A 22,820-nucleotide genomic window follows, 5' to 3' on the forward strand; every position below is an offset into this window, starting at 1 on the left:
TATTCTGTACACACTGGGAAGACCACTGAGACAATGTAACATTTGTGACATTGGGCTATATAAATAAACATTGATTGATTGATTGATTGATTGATTGATTGATTGATTGATTGATTGATTGATTGATTGATTGATTGATTGATTGATTGATGCCAAATATGCTGTCATTCCAAACATTTGCTGGTTCCAGCTTTTCCACTGTGAAGATTCACTGAGTTACTCCTGTTTTGTACCGTTGTAAACTAAAAATATTCGAGTAATGGACGGCTAAGCTGACAGCAAATGCAATGTCAAAATGTCAGAAAGATTATGCAGCGCTATTCTAATTGTTTCTTGCCTTTTATGATCTAGAAAGTCAATAAATATAAATACTGATCAATCATCAAGTTAATTTGTCAGTTCCTCCAATTTGTGCATTAAAAGGATCTTATAAAAGAATACAAATAGGAACAAATATGTGTTCATTTGCATACATATCATTGGACTTTGCATATCCATGAATTGTTCCAGATTTTTTTATATCATGTAAGTTATGAATGGTCAATGTGTAATTTCTGGCATGTTACGCAGTCAGTCAGGAAGACCATATGAAACACATGACTTTGTTCTATAACGCACATTTTGTATGAATTGCAGTGTCACCTCCAGATGGTGTACATGGCAGACTGTAGTAGAGAAAACCAAGTAGGAGGAGGCCGGTAATAGACAGAGCTGTTGCTGCTGCAGCACACGGATAAGAGTCAGAGAGTCCGTCACGACTTCAACTGGATCTCAGTTCCGCCCAAACTGGTTGACTGAAGTAGTTCCAGAGTGTTTTGATTAATGATCTGACAAATGCTAAACTACTCCAGTCCTGAGTATTTATCTAAAAATATAATAGTTTCCTAAGTGAACAAATGTATCCTCCCCACGATTCGGTTCCACTTTGACAGGTTCTTCTTTGCCCGTAGGTTCTTCTTTGCCCTTCAGTCAAGTTTCAAGTCAATTGGATTGGTAATTATTTTCTGTAATCCTACTGACTGGGCGGTGGTGGCGAAGTCGATAGGGACTCGGAAGGTCACCAGTTCAAGTCCCGGCAAGACCAAGTGCTACCGAGGTGTCCCTGAGCAAGGCACCGTTCCCCACACTGCTCCCCGGGCGCTGTTCAAAATGGCAGCACACTGCGCCTAACACTAGGATGGGTCAAATGCAGAGAAACCATTTCCCTACGGGGATTAATAAAGTATATATATATATATACAAACAAACCAACATGCACACAAACCCAAAACTTATCCTACAATTCGAAGGAAATCACTTCCAGCAGAACGTGGGAGGCTGTGGCTCAGTGGGTTAGTGCGCTGATCTTCGAATCAGAGGATAGCAATATCGAGTCCCACTGCAGTCAGCATGTCGTTGTGTCCCTGAGACACTTCACCCCAAATTGCCCACAGTATTGAGTATGTAAATCGCTTTGGATAAAAGCGTCTAACAAGTATGTAATGTAATGTCACGTCATATTGATGGAATCTAGCCAATGTCTCCTTGATGCTCGCTCCTTCTATATGGTTCTCCATCAGCGCCAATGCACTCATTGTAGCCTACACACAGCGGTCCAGGTCTGAATCGTTTTAAAAAGGAGGTAAAGAAAGACGAGAGCCTGTATAGAGAAATGAAGGTCAGAGCAGCAGCTCAGTGTCAACGTGCAGAGAGAGGACAGCTGGAGTATGGAAGCACGTTGCTTCATGGTCATTGTGATATTTGAGGTTGGACATCTTTAAATATTTGGGTTTGGAACAAGGTGTCCAGCGTAGAAATGTGGTGTCATGACAGGAGAACCAGGCCTCTCTGCCAAGCTCTGCCTTCACCATTAAAACGTTGCTGTGTCTCTAAAAATAGCCGTAAGCCCTGGGGCAGGCCAGCTTGAGCAAGGCCGCCCAGCAGACACAGAAACACCGTGACACCCAACAACTCTGCTCCCCCTGCTCTGCTGAATCCAGGGCAACAAAGTCCTCCTCCAGACACTGCATGCTACAGTGCTGCAGATTAGCAATACGTTAGCATTTTGTCTGAGGAAAGGCAAGTTTATTTTCCTTTTCCCCTGGGCCTGCTTACTCTGCCTCTGTTATGTTTACCCTGCTGTGTTTTTGTGTGGTTCTACTGTTTTAACCCTCATTACAATTATTGTAAGGTATTATTATTAGTATAAGTAGTAGCCTATTATTATTACACTCATAGGTTACAACATGTAATCTGTAGCTGTCACAGCCTCTTTGGTTTCGGATTTCCCAAAGACTTTGGAATCTGGCTGCAGGGATTTGCTCACATTCAGCCTAATACGCATTAGTGAGGTCCAACCCTGATGTTAGGTGATAAGGTTTAGCCACCAGTCGCAGTGTAAGTTCCTGCCATAAGTGTTGCACGGGGTGAGATCAGGTCTCCTTGCAGGCAAACCCTTGTCTTCATGGAGCTAGATGTGTGCCATATGTCATATTTGAAGAGTTTCCTTTACATAATTTTCTTTTTAACCCTCCCGTTGTCTTCGGGTCAAATCTGACCGATTTATTACTTTCATAAATCATAGCTTTTTTGTTTTACATTCGATTGCATTCAGGCGTTATGATATCCTTCACAGGAGACATTTGAACATATATAAAATTGCTGATCACCACTTTCATTGAATTTTGGATGATTCAGTCAACATTGTAACTCCATGGTGTTCCCGGCCAAACAGAAAAGGAATTAGTGACCATCCGGATCAGATAAAACACACACACACACACACACACACACACACACACACACACACACACACACACACACACACACACACACATACTCTAGATGTGTCCCCCGCCCCCTTATGTGCCCATCCCCCCATGTGAATCACACCTGGCACACACACAGGGCCGGCCCTGACCAATTTGCCGCCCTAGGCAAGATTTTAGCTGGCGCCCCCCCCCTATGATTCGCACGTGCATGGTTGTGGCATGACCACAAAAACAAAGATATTGACACAAGATGTGTGCAACTGTATTTAGTTTCCTATCCATTTGAACACGATTTAAGTGGGGGGGGGGCTCCTCTAGGGGGGTCCGGGGGGGATGCACCCCCGGGAAGACTTTTTTTTTTATATTGAAGTTAAAAGCATCAATCTGGTGCACTTTGAGCAACATTAGGAGATCTATGGAAACATCTCTCAACACCCAGATGAAACACAACTGTAAGCAGATTTTCTTTTTCTTTATGGATATTTTACAAATCACTACCCTTTCAAACTGTATTCTTGTTTATTAATAACAACTTTTTTGTACTGTCAGTATTTTATACCTGTTTTTCACCTGTTCTCTTATTTTTGTATAACTATAATGATCATATAAAGGTGTGCCTTTACCTCACTGAGCTGAGGTTATCAGAGCCTCTCAGTCTTTCAGGAGAGAGCTCTCTAAAGCTCTCCCCCTCGCGGCCAGTGTTAATAAAAGCACACAGAAGCTGTGTACGTTTTTTGGGAGTTTGATTTATTTTAAATGAATACAAATACAAAATTAAAACCTAAACACACTAAAACCATTATTTCAAAAAAAGAACAATTTCACATAAACCTTTGGTTTTTACTGGAACTGGGGCAGTTCAACTTGATTTTGGGGGGGTGGGAGTGTGTGCGCCATAGTTTATGGGCGCTGTACGCAATATAGGCGTAGTTCTGTTAGTATAAGATAATAAGATGTACTTTGTTGATCCAAAATCGGGAAATTGTGTTGTTATGAAATTAAAAAAGAATATTCTTTTTTTATTTCTAACTTTTTTTTTTTTTCAATTTTAACAATATCATAATTTTCCAGAAAGGGAATCCAGACAATTTTTATGATTAGATTAGATGTACTTTATTGATCCAAATTTGAAGATTTTTGTTTTGTTCCAGCAGCACGTTAACAAGGCATAGCACGTGAGTTAATGGACAAAAATATGATACAATTTAAAATAGAAAAATAATCAAAGACAGCAAACAACACAAACATAAATATCAACAGAAGAAATACATATAAATATTAGAGCCGGGACTCGATTAAAAAAATTAATCTAATTAATTAGAGGCTTTGTAATTAATTAATCGAAATTAATCGCATTTTTAATCAAATATACATATTTGACCTGAGAACAGTGAGAAGCAGTTTCCACATGGATGTTACTCCAGGTGGTCGACAGTCGAGTGCAATCCAGTGAGCCAGGGAGCTGGATATTCTCTCAGACGTGGACTGACTTATCCTGGCCCTGAAACCAGTCGTCTGGTTGAGTGTGGGTTGGGTCAGGGTGTGGTTCCTTGCACTCGGAGTCGGGCTAACGTCCACGCTAGCTGCTACATGCTTTGCATTTAGGTGATACTTTAGGCTTGATGTGCTGCGGTGATATGCAAATTCTTTTTTGCATAATTTGCACACAACCGTGCTCTTATCGACGCTTCCACCCGTCCGTTTTTTAAAACAAAATGTCCCATCCACGGCGCCGACCAAAGCGGTCTCATCAACTTGTTCGTTCATGTTTGACTATTGTTCACCGTGGTTTGTTGTTGCTTGAAGTCCCATGCTGAAGTCATGAACGTTAGTTGGTGCTCCAGTATAATCGGTACGCCTGAAACTCATCCAGTGAGAAACGTTCCGCTGTGCAAAAATAAGTGCGATTAAAGTGCGTTAATTTTTTTAACGTGTTCATTTTTGTGTAATTAATTAATCTTAATTAACGCGTTAAAGCCCCGGCCCTAATATATATATATAGTGTATCTAATTGAGAGATTGCCTTCACAGGGCTCTCACCTCTCATCATTGGCTGAGCCAGCAGTTAGCAGCTAACAACGCTAACAACATAGTGCTAACAGAGCTAACAGTGTTTATGAGGGAAACCTGGATTGTGGACATTACGCTTCCAAGACATTGTTGTTGGTTGTGACGGCATTAAATACACAGAGTGTGAATGTATTCTCTGCTCAGGATAAATACAAATGTGTTATTGTCATGCTTTAGATAAAAAAAAACCTTCAACAAGCGTTGTACAAAAGAAGAGGGAGCATTTCTATCTAGCTCGGTAATGCAGACTAATAAAAAACACAGATCTGACATCTACCTCCCCTCTGCTCTCAAGACTTCCTGCCTCCCATCAATTCCCAGTGATTCAGCTGCCTGTGTGACCTGGACCTAAACCCGCCCGCCTGCCGTGACCCCAATGATGGCCCCGGCGCACCCACTCTATTCCTCACACCGTGCCTTCATACCTCGCTCTCATTTATCTTTTCTGCAGCACACACACACACACACAGAGAGAGAGAGAGAGAGAGAGACACACACACACACACAGAGAGAGAGAGACACACACACACACACACACACACACACCACACACACACACATCACTTCAGGAGACATTACATTGACTTACATGCATTTCCTGGAGACTTATCCTAACCTTAACCATAACCAACACATGCCTAACCCTAACCAAGTCTTCACCCTAAAATTAATGATCCCCCTCATGGGGACCTCCATTTTGTCCCCATAAGGGAGGCCAGTCCCCACACGTGACTATGTAAACAGATTTAGGTCCCCACAAGTATAGTAATGCTAGTCCACACACACACACACACATACACACAGACACACACACACACACAGACACACACACACACAGACACACACACACAGCCACACACACAGACACACAGACACACACACACACACACACACACACACACACACACACACACACACACACACACACAGACACACACAGCCACACACACAGACACACACACACACACACACACACAGACACACACAGCCACACACACACCACACACACAGACAACACACACACACACACACACACAGACACACACACACACACACACACACACACACACACACACACACACACACACACACACACACACACACACACAGGCAGCCAGCTGGCCCACTAACCGATCTCCCACTCAGGTTCAACACCTGATACGTATACTCAGTTACGGTTGATACAAGCTAGAGAGGGGGAACATGTCAACGTCTCGGTATGAGAAGAAAGAAACAAAAGCTCTCCGTCTCCTCTGTCGGTCACAGAAAACATTTCTGTCAGCACTCTGTCATCCAACCCTCTACTCTTGTCCTTAATTTCGACGATCAAGCAACTGAAGCTCATAGTTGCAGAGACATTGTGCGGCTTCACATCGCGTAAATTACTCGGAAAAAGAGCATCACATCAAATGGAAAAGCGCAGTGATACGTTTAGCTTCGCCCTTCGCTCAGCCAGTGAAGCGTGAGACTCCTGATCTCCAGGTCACCAGTGGCTCTAAATTACCAATGTAACCCTGGTTACTTTAAATCACTACAAAGAGTCAGTTTATGGCATCCAACACGTGCCGAAGTCTCCCTCAAACGACCTCATCCTTCAGTCTAATACATTTATCGTAATCCTCTCACACACTTACAGTAAGAAACATGTAATTCAATAAGTAACACGTGGCAATCCAGTGCAACACATTTAAATAGTGAACGTACCTGATCCATTCAGAAGTGGAATATGATAGAAATGCGTGTGTGTGTGTGTGGGTGGATTGAATTAGAGCAATACGGGAATCTATTTGTCCAGGAAATGACAGTTGCACATTGTAACCTCAACCTGTTTTACAGAGGCATTGTGGTTTCTACGTTGATTACTAAAAGTTTCATCTGTTGTGATTCATCTGTCAACGTCTTGTTTTGTTTCTATTCTGAACAAAGGGAAAAGAGAAAAGAGGCCTCTGACTCAACAGAACCAACACTGCAAATACATTGGTATTTTAGATTTCTGAAAATGCATAAAACTCCATACAGCTGCCGGTAATTCTTCTGCTTGACATCTTGCTGTCTGCACAGTTGAAAAAAGTTGCCCACACATTCATTGTCCTCATGATTGTGGAGTTAGCATGCAAAACGTTCACATCCAGATTACAATAGGGAGAGTATATGCAGTGAGCTAGCATTGTAGCTAATGCTAATTATAATCTACTTTTTGTCTATATGTGAATTGTTTTAAGATGTAATGCAGCATGTTGTGAGTCACCTTAGTAGTAAGTTAAATACGTCAGGAATCCCATTTAAATATTGCCAGAATACAAGGTATGAGAACTTGAAGTTGGATTAATAAATCCTTCTTCATTCACTCAATCATTTTACAGCCAATTTAAGAAAATCAGAAACATAGAAACAGAGTAAAGCATTTCAAATGTAGACATAGGTATACAGTCACAGTGTGTAATGATTATAGATTCTGAATGGCTCATAATTAAGGGTTGTCAAGTTTCTACAAGTGTCATCAAGTTGGTTTTCGTGACACACTGAAATATATTCATCCTGCATGTTACCATTAAAAATCACTTAGGAAAGATACAGTACGTTTCTTTCATTTTAGAAACCTCACAACTGTCGAATTCTGCAGATGTTTATTATATGAAAAAAATGCGTCAGAAATATGTTTCCCCCTCATTTTCTGAAGAAAGACAGGAGAGCTCTTTTCACTGACATGTTGAGGCTGGGGTGACACACTGACTACTACTACGTTTGACCCATCCATGGCATGCTCACAACTCTGTAAGATGTGCATGGGTGTGTATGCAAATATGTGTGTATCGAAGGGGACACACATATACACAACTTCCACTATCTCAGTAGTTTGATCAAACTTTGTTCGGCATAGTTAATCATTGCCTACAGCTCTCTCTTATAAACACACACACAAACACACACGCACACACCATCTCTAGCAAACACACACACACGTCCATCTCTCACACACACAGGCAGACTTTGTATTCAAGGGCCCTTCCTGCTGATGCCCTGCCCAGGAATGTACAGCTGACCCTGCTCTCACTTCTACAGCCCAGCTGATCCTGGACACACACACACACACACACACACACACACACACACACACACACACACACACACACGCACACTATGGAGCATGCTCAGTTCTGGGATGCTATCAGTTAACTACATTTCCAATAATGCACAGCGTTAAGTGTGACGGGAGAAAATTGATTTCCAATCCCACCGCTTCAAAAACAGCTATCTGGGTCGAAGGTTGAAGTGAAAACAGAAAGTCGGACCTTTGTGAGTTTTTCTACACATTCAGCAAACATTAAAACAATGATATAATAAAAGTGACTCTGTGATCCATCATATGCATCTAAGCTGCTGGTATTGTATAATATTGCACTGATTTATTGTGTCCAAAGAGACAAGGTGCACCACATATTTCAAAATAATAACCCACAATATTAGCAGAGAGTAAATTATGATCCATTATCGGCCGACTGGCGCACCGTTAAAGTGTAATTTACTGCGTTCATAAACAATAATCAGCTCTTCAAGGGGCACGTTTCTCCAGTACACATTAAGCGATGTGTTTTATAGAACTGTCAACTGAAAAGAAGATGTCACAGTAAAGGTCTTTTGATAGAGCTGAGGATAATATAACACACGATTGAACCAACAATAGAGGGAACACCAAGCAAAAAGAGCGGCCACAACCAACATGTGTTTTTCCTGCACTTCAGTTCACTCGTGGGAACAAACTTTAACTGATTTTCAGAAACGTTTAAACACTTGAAATTGAACTAGTGCAGCCTCTTTGAGTTTTTTTTTTTTCCAAACGTGCTACTTTGAGTTCCGGTCTTCAATGTCTGCATTATTAGCAACGATAGACGTGGGGAAAAGTGACATTATAATAAAGCCAGTGCTTTCAACATTCTCATTGTGTCTAAGTCCTGACGATAACATTTTGTAATGCCTGCACTTTATTGGTCAAACATGTGCCTGTGACTCAGCTGTTGTTGTTTATGAGTTACTGACATGCCGCAGAAGTCATAAATGTCCCTTCCACAGTATATCTAAAGGATTGATTGAGGCTAACTGTATCTGTGCCGAGGGTTCCTGACAACACCTCAGAGTTTATTGCAGGCTGAAAGCTACTTACTGTGATTACTAACTTTAAAAAGGCCGTCTCCAGTCACACGGCTACAGACGGATCTATTGGTTTCCACTTTCAGTAAAAAGGCCTTCAATGATCAGAGCAGTCACATGTTTGCCCCGGAGCCCAAAGTGCTTTGACCCTTCAGACAGACTTTAAAGTAGAGAGGGTGAGGCTAATCACTAGCTGTGCTAATCCACCGTCACCTGGAGGCTATACTGCTCTACTGCAGCTCGCTGGGAACAAGTGAATGTTCGGAGGAAACATTTCAAGTTGAGAAGACAAGCATTCTTGTAATAGTCTCCGTTAGTAGTCTCAGTTTGTGGACTTATGAGCAGGATAGCGGATAAACAATTGGTCCTATTTTACGAAACTTGGTGACAGGAGAAGTAGCACGGTTCAAGAAAGAACCCATCATATTGTGGAGCAACCGATTCACAGTGTGAATACAAAACCTATTTTGCCCTTCTGTTGACACTAAAAGGAATCACATGTGGCCTTCGCAGAGCTCCACGCTCTCCTTTCTAGTTAACTAAAATATTACATGTCACTTGTTAGACACTTTTATCCAAAGCGACTTCCTTCAGTACTGTGGACAATCCCCACAGGACCAATTTGGGGTGAAGTGTCTTGCTCAGGGACACAACGACATGTTGACTGCAGTGGGACTCGAACTCGGTACCCCCTGTTTCGAAGTCCAGCACACTATCCACTGAGCCACAGCCGCCCTAAAACACCTCTTCAAATCCATGTTAGCATAGAATAGCTAACCAACCAAGTCCAACACCAGAACATATTGTCTCTCTTTGAATTCACACCACTTATTACATCTTTCACATGTATAGATTATGTGATAGTGATGTTATAAATAGTAGCTTTAATTAGCTGTAGCTTGGTCAGCATACGTTTGCTTAAATATAGGTCAATAAAATCTAAAACTAATGAAGGATTATTTTATCATTCTGATATACATTCCGCTGAGCATCTCAAAAATACATTTCTAATGGTAGACATCACCCTTGTCATCTGTCAATGAACAATAAAAAGGATGGAGCCCATCGGTGTGAAAACCCCAACTTTGTTACAAGTCAGTGCTGGGATATATTCAGTGTATCTATTCAATGATTATACCTAACAATCTATTTTAAAAGGGTGTGTCGGCACAGGTGAATCAGCACGTAAGGACCAAACTAAAGGGCCAACCTTGGCTATCATGCCCAGACATGTACCAGCTGGTTAGACAAACCCTTTGTTCCACCTTAACTCCGAAATACACAATCACCGCAGTGAGTCAACAATGTTAGACAACTGCTTGAAGGCTCAAACCTTTGTCAATTCATCCATTTGTAAATCGATCGCCAAATATTTTCTGAATTGCAACTCTTCCAAATATTATTTTTGGGAAATACATTTTAGGCTTATGCAAACTATTTTAGGACCTTGGACTCTAGAAAATGTGTTGGACAGTTTTAAATCAATACATAATCAATATAACTGTTGGTTGTAGCCCAAGAGTAAAGAGTAGGTGTTCATCAGTGAAATGTTAGCAGAAATGAAATTAATCCTAAATAGAGGAATACACAGCAAACATAACAAGAGGGACACTGCAGTGTTTTGTGTTACTGTGCAACTTTAAAATCCATCGAACAATCAATATTCAATAACATCAATTGGTCAGCCATGCAGACCTGCCGGTCAAAGTGCACTTCTTTATCAAGGAAGATGTGCACCACTGCAACTTGTCTCCAGCATCTTCCAACTATCACATATACAACAGATCTGGAGCTGCATGCAGGATACTGTTGCTTGCTTTCTGCTCCATAACATCCTGATATTTTATTCACGTTTGAGTACTGGCAAATGAGCATACTGAGCTGAAGCAGAAATCATTTAAAGGCACAAGTAGGGCCCATGCAGTGTAGCATGGAGGCAGTGCACCTGGCTGCTACCCAGGCGTGTGCGTGTGTGTGTGTGTGTGTGTGTGTGTGTGTGTGTGTGTGTGCGTGTGCGTGTGCGTGTGTGTGTGTGTGTGTGTGTGTGTGTGTGTGTGTGTGTGTGTGTGTGTGTGTGTTGTGTGTGTGTGTGTGTGTGTGTGTGTGTGTGTGTGTTTCAGAAGAGGCTGCTGGCCCTTTAAAAGCTAAGATGGTGTCCTACAAGCTGCAGCTTCTGCCTTCCGTTTCCTTCCTGCCTCTCAGAGATCACAGAGCATTTCAAATTGAACCCGAACTAACCTCGCACACAGAGAGAAACACACACAGCGGGGACAGAAGACAGGTTTCCGTGTAACCTGTGGAGATGACAGTGCTCTGAACATAATTGATGTTACAATGCATTGTTACAAAACTCTTCCACTAATTGCAAAATAAACTGCCTATACCTGCGAGAATACACATGTAATTACACACTGACATTCATAATGTGGCACATGGTGAGCTGACAACTGCTTCCACACAGATGGATTTGTTTAATTTGTTGTATTCATTGACCAGGGCAAAGTCAATAACGTGCACTTACTTTCTTGTTACGGGTCTCCGTGTGCATCTCGGTTGCCGGAGCGGTGCAGCGGCGGAGGGGTGGAGCAGCAGGAGGGGGTCGGTCGGGGCTTTTGGGTGTAGCTCTATCTGAATAAGAGCTGTGATAGGGAGAGAGCAGGGTTTTGGGGGGGGGGATTAGTTTCCACCTTAACAGTAAATGTGGGATATATAGATACACGCTCCCTCTTCTTGTGCGCTCTTTTCAGTTCATATCCGCAGCGTCGAAGGCTCCCTTTGCTCCCCCCAAAAAACAGCCAGTCTCTCGGTGTGTCTCTCCCTCTCTCTGACGGCGTGTTGTTGCCGTGTATTCAAGGGCTGGGCTCTCTCTCTCTGCCTTTTCCTCCTCCGCCTCTCCCTGCTTGTGACCCCACCCTGCGTCCCCACCCCTCATCTCTCTGTCAGTCAGGAGCTGCGCAGCCCTGCAGCCCTGCAGAGGAGCGGAGATGAGGCTGCCGGCGACCCGACACCGGCTGCAGGCAGGCGGGCAGACGAGGGGACGAGCAGCCGCTGCAGAACCGCGCAGATAATGCATAGGGAATTGTAATTGCATGCAAAACAGCACAGGATCTCATCCACATCTGTTAAAGCCATGTTGCTAGTTTATTGCTCAGAGATGGTGGAGAGAGAAGCACCCATGTCACCTTACTGACGTCACCCAGCAGGCTAATTGAGGACACTTGAGCTGGGTGGGGAGGGTGGAGCGGTGTATAGTCAGTATACCCAGCAAGGCTTTGCAGTAATACTGTTTATAATAAAACACAAGGCACATCTGAATGAATGACAAGGGAATGCAGGCAATGTGGTGATGATGGAGGTATAACCACACCCTTATTGAAGCAGGGTGTGGTACAGTGGAAGTCTTAATTATTTGGAAGGTATTATTCTAATAACATCAACAAATATATGCAGCAGCATGTTTGAGCTGATGTGGATTTCAACAGAGAGAAGCATTAAGCCAAACAGCTGAAAAAAGATAGGCCTACTCACATTACCATACAATTGTTATTATCACCATTAAAGTTTCAGACATAATGTACACATTGATCTATTTTCTGTCAAAAGCGAAGCTGTGGAATAATGTGTTCCCTATCTGTATCCATGAGACTATAATATACAGTAGTTCATTATTACTCAGGGGGGGGGGGGTTTAACTACACTTCCCATGAGTCCACAGACCGGAAGCAGAAATAACACGGCGGAAGCATGCGAAGGTAAACACAACTACAAGTTATCAGTATCATTTACCAGTTATTTCATTACAATTGTGTTATTTTAATTAACGTGTGGTGTCCTTGATTTGGGAGAAAATACCAGTTTAAAGCTGTTACGTTGCTTTTACGTCTGATCTACGGCAGGCACTGTTGTTGTCATGGAGATAGCTAGAGCCAGTTAAGCTAACGTTAGCTAATCTCTGTAGCTGCAACATGTTTTACAAGATGATTGTATCTTAAAATATGTTGAACAGGACTATTGTGTTTCTATTCATCTATACTTTAGACTCAAAGCTTACGCATAGACCGTATTCCTCACCTCAGTTTGCCCCTGGTCGTCTCAGTTTACCACACGGCTAATGCTAATCGATAAAAGGATGAAAAAGATTCACTGTCTACACTGGACTGCATTGAGATTTTAGCTTGTGATAATTAACGAAAATACATAGGTATCTAAGAATATGATATTCCAATATATACGGTCTGTTAATAACAAGGCATATATTACGATGACAGGGTATATGTCTTTTTTAATGTGTATACTAATACATGAGCAATATGAAACCCATTTTTTTTTAAACAGATATATCCACCCTAAAGTGGATTCAAGCAATATACTTCTTATTAAGTTAGCAATAGTGCATTCTTTTTTTAAATTGAGTTACAGACTTTGCACAGAGCAAAAAGCAGAGTGTTACCCAAACATAATTTAAAAAATGTACAAGGAGGACCATAGAAATGCATATAATGAAAGCCGTTTTTTAGTGATGTGGTCAAACTGTGGAGTTCTCTAGTCTACAGAGTGATTTTATGGCAAGAAAATGCATCAAACTATAATATTCGATGATACGAAGTGTCAGGTTATCTGTTTCTTTAGTTGATGGTGAATTATTATCTATGGTTTGGAATCCTCTTTTTCTGTAGTATTGCCTGTTAGGTAACTTGAATTTACAAACACATGTTTCTATTATTGATAATGTTTTGATTAAGGGGAAGGCAGGCAAAATAAGACAACAACCAAACAATATTAATCTAGAAAATAAACACTCAGACTCATCCAAAATAAAATGAATCATTAATTGCAAGCTATGTTTCCGAAAATCATTTATTTCACATGTTGCATTTTTGTTAGTTAAGATGTATTAACAGTTTATTTGTGGTACTGTAAGTGTCCATTAGGCATATTACTGTGTTGTGTATAATTAACGTGTGTGTGTGTGTGTGTGTGTGTGTGTGTGTGTGTGTGTGTGTGTGTGTGTGTGTGTGTGTGTGTGTGTGTGTGTGTGTGTGTGTGTGTGTGTGTGTGTGTGTGTGTGTGTGTGTGTGTGTGTGTGTGTGTGTGTGTGTGTGTCTGTGTCTCTCTCTCTCTCTCTCTCTCTCTCTCTCTCTCTCTCTCTCTCTCTCTCTCTCTCTCTCTCTCTCTCTCTCTCTCTCTCTCTCTCTCTCTCTCTCTCTCTCTCAGAGTGAGCCGGCAGCTGTGTGAGGATGGCCCGCTGCTGGAGGAGCAGGAGACGGAGGGCCAGAGGCAGCTGCACAGCCTCCTGCTGCAGCAGCTCCACACCGACGTCGACATTGACCGGTCTGTTTCAAAACAATACAGCATTATTATATGCAGCGAAAGTTCATATCCAATCCAAACATTTGTCTTTATATTGTTTGTTTATCTCTTTTAGTAGTTGGGAGTTCTGTTGTGTAAGCAAGTGGCTTCTTGTTTATCTTTTCTTTATCAAAATTAAAGTCAGTCATGTCCGTGCAAATATTTTAATTAAGATAGCTTGATCAAAAACCTATGGACAACATTTATTTTCTCAAAAATGTATTCAGTCCCTTTTCTTTTTTCTTCTTTTTTTCTCTCTTTGTATACATGTATGTATGTGCATGTGTACATGTGTGTGGGTATGTACACACATGTATGTGTATATGTGGGTATACATATGTGAGTATATGGCTACATGTATTACTGTTACTATTCTTTATTTCCTTATCTATTAATTTTCTTTTAATATTATCTTCTATATTACTTTACTTTTACCCATACATGTATCTATGTATTTAGTTAGTTATTTAATTTGCTTGCTAGGTCCGGGAGGGGGGGAAAGAAAAAAAAAATATTGACTGTAAACTCATTGTGCCTGACTCAATACATTTAAAAAAAGAAAAAAAATGTATTCAGTCGTATGGCCACATTCAGTGTGCTTTCAGAACATTCTATTCTTGTTATAGTGCAACTACTGGGGTTGGGACAAATTCAAAAGACAAAAATATACTGCAATGTATCCCCTTAACGAATACTGTCAGAAACATGGTGCAGAAGATTCTCTACTACTACATACTAACAAGCACCAAACCCTGGAGTGAACGTCTGTCTCTCGATAGCAGATCATGGCTGTGCACATTGTTATAAGACGATTTTATTGTCACACAGTGATAGTAAAAAATCAATTTGCCGTGTTTAATAAAAGCTGTGTAGCTCCGTGGGAAAATTAAGTGAGCAGTTTCACGTTTCCTTCCCACCTGAGCTCTATATAAAAAGAAACCCCATGCTCTCTTTACTGCTTTGAAGAAAGAAGCATCCATCAATTGCTTTGTTATGTTTTCTTCCCACAAAGCAATGTGGAGGATTTTCTTTTACACAAACTCCGGGGCAACATGTTCTTACACAGCCGTGTTTTTATCAGATCGTAAAGAGTCAGAAACAACGCTAGAATATGTGACTTTGTACATGTGTCTCCAGCTGTTTTAGAATTGTTTTTGCCGGTCAACGTGTCGGTTAAAGTTTAAATCTTCCGGACAAAATGAGAAAAGTGTCCGTTAAAGGTCTTCTTTGTTATTTATTGAGCTTTAAAACAAATTGATAACGACATTAGGAATGAAATAATCAAGGCATGTTTGACCCCCCCTATCGCAACATTTGGAAGAACATACACAACATCTGTTTGAAACTCATATATCAATATTCCAATGACTGTATATAGACTATTCTGCACTGTTTCTATTATATTTGATTGTATTTACTTGCACTATTATCTGTGTTATTGTGTTGCACTGTTGGAGGAGCCTGTGACCTAAGACTGTCATTGTCATAACTACACTGTAGCGAAGCCTTGACACCTTGAAACATCGTCAGCACTGAAACAACTTCTCTCTGACAGATGTGTCGCCAAGAGGAAGTGTTTCGCCCCGGCGTCGCTCTACCAGCCGTTCGGGCAGCAGGCAGCCGGCGTGAGGAGCCTCTCCCAGTTCCAGGCCCTGCAGGACGGGGAGAAGGAGCTGGCCGGCCTGCGGGAGCTCGGCCTCACTGACACCGAGATCCAGCTGTGGCAGCGCCGAGACGAACCTCTGGAGGCAGAGAAGGTAAAACCTGCTGGGTCTGATTCACCGCCCTGTACGTTAGGGGTTTGTTCCCCGATTTCCTGTGGGTCTCCAGGGTGTCCGGCCGCGGGGTCTTAAAAAGTATTAAACGGCATTTTCCAAGGTATTACATTTTGTAGCTTGTTTTCAATAAGTATATGAAGTGTCCAGAGAGGTTGTGTTCCACAGTCTGCCTGAATGTAGTCATGGCGTAGGTGTGTAGTGTGATTCTGTGGAGTTTATTGATGGCATCCCGTTGGGTTTGACGTCGTCTGAACAGGACATCGCACGCTCACTGCTTGATAGCGCGAAGGTCCGTTTACGCCGGTTGCTAAGCAACATCGTTATGGGGAAATGCAAGCCTGCGTCCAAATGGTTGGAAGATAAGGAGGAAGGACAATCAATACTGTATATAGTCAATGTGAGGTAAAGTGTGTTGCCAAGGTAACCGGTTAAAACTCCAAGTGGCGATGAGGTCTTAACATGTGTGGACAGGGTCTTAAAAAGGGTCTTATTCAAAGCAGACTTGAACTCAAACTGAAACTAAAATGATACGAGAATAATCAGGAAATAATACAAAAATGTTTTTTAGAGGAACTCAATTCAAACCATATTGCCTTATTAAAGGAACAAAATTAATTTCACTTTTATTTTTAAGTTGTAATATTTCCCTTCCGAGAAACAGCAAAGAAAATACATTTCCCTCAACTCTTGTGAAATGAACCACTAGTGCAGTCTTTCTAATTTTAACAATACAATAACAGGACTATCATAAACATTTCCTCTTAGTTTAAATTCCATTTAATCATGTGTTTGCCTTCACTATATCGACTTTATTCACTGCTATTGAGAAATGAACACCACACACATGCATACTTTCCTTATTTGGAATAATGACAGATGATTGTTATGATCAATATTCAAGCAACACATGAGACATCCAATGTATTCCTTTCTCGCTGGAACACCTGAGGAAACACTGATCTACATACTTTCAACACCTAGCCTTTTGAAAGAACTTCCATAACATTCATCTGTTTGTAACTTATCAATATTCCAATTACTGAAGCAATAGCTCACGACAGGCCGCGGTATATGGTCATTATATCACAGCTAAGGGGCGTGGTTCAACCCCGTAGCTATTGCTTTTATAAAACGGTGTGGAAATATGAAAGAAAAATACACACTCTAATTTAAATAGTTTTTATTAGTAAATAATGATGTTCAAAGTAAAATAGTCCCTCCATTGAAACATAGTACGAGGTGGTTGCTATGCAACAACACTAACAGCTAGCGAACATATTAGACGGAGAGCGTTGATCCATTATCTGGCTATTTATTCACATTAATGTGTTTGTTGCCGTTTATTGTGCACCCACTGAAAAGCTGTCCAGCATCAGTAGCATGGCTTACGAGGTTACTTGTTGAGGTTGAGGTTGTTTTAGCTGTTGCTTGCTCCACTTTCTCCGGTCCCCGAGATTGGGCTTCCAGCAGCTCTGGAGAGAGCTTTCGCACCTGTGGCCACTAACGCTCATCATGTCTCTGCTTTGTTTCAAGACCTGCGTCAGAAAGCTTTTGAATGGTGGTGCTTCTCCAGTTGGTCTACCTGCTCTTCACGTAGCTCTGCGTGTCGTCGTTTAGGTGCTTTCTGGAGATAGGCACTGCTCAATCCACCCCTCCAGAGTAAGACCCCCCCGGAGGTCGAAGTTAACCTTAAATGTTTCCATCTTAAGCTTTGTTAGTTAGTTAGTTAGTTTCGTAACGGACGTAATGTAACAGTTGTAGCTTTTCTCAGACGCGGAGGGATACATGACTTGTTGTGAAAAGTAACTACAATTCTACCCGTGATATACGTTCATTATATCACGGCTAAGAACCAATCAGATTGCTTGATTTGACTTGTCCGTTTTATAATTGTATATAGACTATTCTTGCACTATTTCTATTATATTCAATTGTATTGTATTTACTTGCACTATTTTATTGTGTTGCTCTGTTGGAGGAGCCCGTGACCTAAGGCTGTCATATCTACACTGTAGCTATGCACGCATGACAATAAAAGCCTTGAATCTTTATATAAACGCCATCCCACGATCTAACGTCTGACCCCGCTCGATGCCCACTCAGGTCCACGGGGTGTGTGCGGCCCCCGGAGCGAAGCAGCAGCGGCTGCAGGTGATCACAGATAAGATGGAGGCCCGGGAGGAGCTGATGTCCCGCCCGCAGCGCTTCGCCTCCAGCCGCCCGCTGTCCCGCCGGGAGATGGAGATCGAGCGGGCGCTCTTCCAGGGAACCGACCGCCTCGGCTTCCTCGCTGCGCTCTACCACAGAGGTACGCTGGAGACACATGAACTAGACTGGCTTGTTATAGTGTGTTTGGATAGGCTGAAGTAAGTTTCGTAACAGAGAGGGGAAGTCAGAGGTGAGAATGGTTTATTACAAGCTTTTTACCTCCACAAACAAACAACACATTAAATATCACCTTTTTGTTGTTTACAGATTTGTTATTTAACCCAAAGCAGTTTAAAAACTCTCTTCTGAACAGTAGAGTAGATGCAGCGATGGAAAGAACAGAAAAAAGATTTAATCAAGTACTGTAGTACAATTTTAAGGGACCTGAGTATTTCACATTTATACTTTTATTCTACAATATTTTGTATGTAAATATTGTACTTTCTACTCCACTACATTTATTTTATCACTTTTAGCTTCTTCAAATTATGATATAATTATGGTTGAAGCTATGAGATGCAACAAAAAGTTAATGAACACTTAATGCAACAATTATAATAAAATACAATTTTATATACTGAATGATCCTTAAATGGGCATTCTGCATAATGAGTACCGTTGATGCTTATATTTGTTTACTTCAATTTCTAAATACCTCTTCCTCCTCTGAGCTGATCTCATCTTTCTTATTGCCAACTCTGAAAGATATTTTCTAGAAAGGTACAATTATAATTACTACCTTCCCCGCTTTAATGGCAGCCATTTTCTGTTCAGATTTTAGGAGGTCTTAAATACTTTAAAAACTGCCAGTGAGTAATTTAACAAGTGGGTGTACTTATAATATAATTGGAATCATTGCTTTCATGTTCAAACTGTTTTTAATGCTTCTATAAAAAATAATAATTCCCTTTAAAAATAAATTGGAATGAGTGAAGTAGAAAATATGTAAACGGGAGGATAAATAAGTGAATTCAAAACAGCAGCGAAGAGGACTCAATGTCCCCTCAGTCCCAGAAGATCTCACCTGCTTATATATTTCCTTTCTCACAACAGATGAAGAAAACCCAGAGAGCCAGCAGGGGGCGCCGTCCTCCGACCCGATGGACTCTCTCTTCAGAGACGTCCTCGGCAGGAACAGGAAAAACGCTTCACCACAGGACAGAGAAACAGCAGCACACCTGTCTACACACAGAAACACACCTGACCAATCACAGGACTCACACAGAGACAACAGCCAATCACAGGACTCACACAGAAATACACCTGACCAATCACAGGACTCACACAGAGACAACAGCCAATCACAGGACTCACACAGAAATACACCTGACCAATCACAGGACTCACACAGAGACAACAGCCAATCACAGGTTTCACACAGAGACAGCAACCAATCACAGGGCTCACACCGAGACAGCAACCAATCACAGGACTCACGCAGAGACAACAGCCATTCACAGGACTCACACAGAGACAGCAACCAATCACAGGACTCACGCAGAGACAACAGCCATTCACAGGACTCACACAGAGACAGCAACCAATCACAGGACTCACACAGAGACAGCAACCAATCACAGGACTCACGCAGAGACAGCAACCAATCACACGAAGCCTCCGATTATATTTCAGAACTGCAGAGTGATAAAAGTGTCTCAGTTCAGTCAGAGTGGAGTTCAGAGCCTGCGGAGCAGCATCTGGCTCAGGAGGACTCTCCAGCAGCTGCTGCTCCTCCACGGATAAACATCAGCCAGCCAATCGGCAGTCTGAAGGCGAGGTCGGGGGGGCCGCTGACTGTCAGAGGGGAGATCCAGACCATCTCAGAGGAAGACATCCTGAAGAACCGTGAATCTGAAGAAGGGATCCAGAACATCCCGAGGTTCAGGAACTACCAGCCGGGGAAACCCTCCAAGGTACCCACAGATACACACTAAGAGTTTGGTTTAGTTGTGTTGTTTTGATCCAATACAACTAATATACACATACAGACATGTCTAATAAGCAATAATAAGGCATCACTTTTGAATAGTGACAAGCCACCGTACATGTATTCTGGATTAAGAGGCGTATGACACCGTCTCTTATATTAATTATGTTCATTTTTACACAAAAAAAAAATGAAATTAGAAGTACTGTGTGAACTATAAGTTTCTAATAGATGGGTTTCTAGGGCTGCACGATTTGGGGAAATAATCTAATTGCGATTTTTCTGACAGATATTGCGATTCGATTTGCGATATTCGTTTTTAAGCGACCCGACGGAAGTTTATTGTAAAATGCGGCCATATCTCCGGCTAGGAAGGTTGTATCAACGTGCTCCCGTCTCGAGCACCCCCGCAGCCCGAGCTACGAGTGACAGAACTAAACTTACATGGAACTTCCGTTGGGTTGCTGTAACGGAGGTGATCTCTGGGGCCATAGATCTCGGCCTCCGTTACGGATTCTGTAGCTTCATTGGTGGCAAAGTGTAGTTGGTGCATCTGTCTCTGCTTCCTGGTTTTATGTTGAAAAGTGTTCCCTATCCCCATGTCTGTTGCTGATTGTGTGCACCTGGTGCCCTGTGTTGTCTCCTCCCCCCTCACCCGTGTCCCGTTGGTTTGATTAGTGTGGGTGTGTATCTAGGCTCTGTTGCCCTGTCTGTTGGGAGGCTGGTAGTGTGGCGGTGCGCACAGGAGCAGCAGATTGAGGCTGTGTCATATCGTATGAGTTAATAAATGCCCACACTAGGGTTGCCAGAAACTGACCATGATCAAAATCGATTATTCGGCAGCCCTGGCGAATAATAATCGATTATTCGAAAAAAAAATACATAAATAAAAAAATATATATATATATAAATAATAAAAAAATAATATATAAATAAAATCGATTTTTAAAAATAATATTCGATTATGGAGACTGTAACGAATAATCGAATAATCGCTCGCATCCCTAGCCCACACCGGGTTGTATTTTTGGACGTTCTGCCTCTGCCTCCTTGCTTGGTCGGGCCGCTCAATTGTCAGCTTCACAGTTGCTTTAAAGTCAAGCTTCAGTTCAATCAATCAATCAATCAATGTTTATTTATATAGCCCAATATCACAAATATTAAGATTTAAGATTGACCCTGTAATACATTATTGAAACAAGTTTGAGAACCACTGATCCACACCAATCAGATGTGCTGTGCTCCACATGTACCAGTCATTGTTAACCAATCAGAAGTGGCCCATGATAGCAGGTGACAGATTGATCCAATCACCTGCCAAGTCTTTTTGAAATACTTTTCCAAATGGCTTCCAATGGAGCTCTCCTAGATGGTCTGGTGAAACAAACCGTCTGAGTCAGGTTAGTAATGCTCCATCACATGTTCTGTACCCCCTGATCAGCGCAAAAACTATTTGTTAGGGACAAAAACCCTATTTAAAGAGGTACAGTACAGTGCTGCACCATCAGTGTCTGATTTATTAAAACAACAACATTGTAACTGAGAAACACTTAAATGCTACATTTCAAATGTTTACAATCCATCACTAAATTCATGGCAAACCAATTTTAACATCATGCAATAACACTGAGACGACATTAGTTGCCTTGAACTGATCTTTTTAATAAGTTGTACTTAATGTAGTGAAGCATGGGCTTGAGCTTCACTGAGGACCTTTGTCTTTCTGACAGCGAGGCAAACTGCAGCTATTACACTTCGAGTTTTGAAATATGTGTAACTCTATTAATATAAAACCCACACTGCTCAAACTTCCTTACTTTTCCTAATATTGGTATATTTATTTATTTTGGGGCGTGGGGAATGAAGAGAAGAAAATATATGAGCATTTTATGAGCATGGGATTTTGACCCCTCATATAAACATTATGCATAATGCTGCGCTATACTCTGCGGCAAAACACGCCGTTGCCAAGCAACGCTTATTGTTTAGGTGTCCTTTGATAAGCAAGCAGTCATATCATAACTAGAACTATCTAGATCTGATAGATTTGGACATAAACGCGAGTGAAGTATAACGGGACGTGAGAGAGGGATCAGATCAGCTGCTGCTGACGGAGAACACGCAGCTCTGCATGACCACAGCTCCGCCGCTGTGACGGACCGTTGAGTGGAGCAACATTAAATACAGAGTTAGACCTAACACACTTGGCTAGTTTATCTACTCTGGAACTAGCTAAACTAGTTATACATATATTTATTCTTTACTGTAGGGTCACTCATTACAGGTTCAGCGAGCTGCACGAGAGGGAGAGGAAAAGAGAGCACCCCGTTTATTGTTCCCATTTTATTATCCAGAGTTTCTGTAAACCTTTGAAGAAAGTAGTTCATCTACTATTAGTTTGATTAAATGCATTACTTATGTTGTTTTTTTTATTAACATAAAATAAATCTCACGAACCCCTGCAGTACTCCAACGTACCCCTAGGGGTCCGCGCACCCCCATTTGAGAACCACTGGTGTGGATGACTGACACACAAGAACAACAAAAATCAGTCATTTCAAATCGCGATTTCTATTTAAAATCGATTAA

At 41.7% G+C, this 22,820-nt stretch overlaps 2 protein-coding genes across 3 annotated transcripts in view; one reads left to right on the plus strand and one right to left on the minus strand.

Annotated features, from left to right (window-relative positions):
- The window catches only part of klf8 (Kruppel like factor 8), an 81,061-nt gene extending 69,187 nt beyond the window's left edge, over nt 1–11,874 (minus strand). For both annotated transcript variants that reach the window (XM_034098863.1, XM_034098861.1), the window contains exon 1: nt 11,491–11,874. In XM_034098863.1, the coding sequence (XP_033954754.1) occupies nt 11,491–11,517 (27 nt within the window). In that variant the 5' untranslated portion in view covers nt 11,518–11,874. The remainder of the gene's footprint in view (nt 1–11,490) is intronic.
- A 777-nt stretch (nt 11,875–12,651) lies between these two features.
- rbm41 (RNA binding motif protein 41) overlaps nt 12,652–22,820 on the plus strand; it is a 25,221-nt gene continuing 15,052 nt past the window's right edge. The window contains exons 1-5 of the mRNA XM_071205383.1: nt 12,652–12,721; nt 14,184–14,300; nt 15,874–16,075; nt 18,200–18,404; nt 19,358–20,217. Of these exons, the coding sequence (XP_071061484.1) occupies nt 12,714–12,721; nt 14,184–14,300; nt 15,874–16,075; nt 18,200–18,404; nt 19,358–20,217 (1,392 nt within the window). The 5' untranslated portion in view covers nt 12,652–12,713. The remainder of the gene's footprint in view (nt 12,722–14,183; nt 14,301–15,873; nt 16,076–18,199; nt 18,405–19,357; nt 20,218–22,820) is intronic.

Source organism: Pseudochaenichthys georgianus, chromosome 14, assembly GCF_902827115.2.
Source record: "Pseudochaenichthys georgianus chromosome 14, fPseGeo1.2, whole genome shotgun sequence".
Lineage (NCBI taxonomy): Eukaryota > Metazoa > Chordata > Actinopteri > Perciformes > Channichthyidae > Pseudochaenichthys > Pseudochaenichthys georgianus.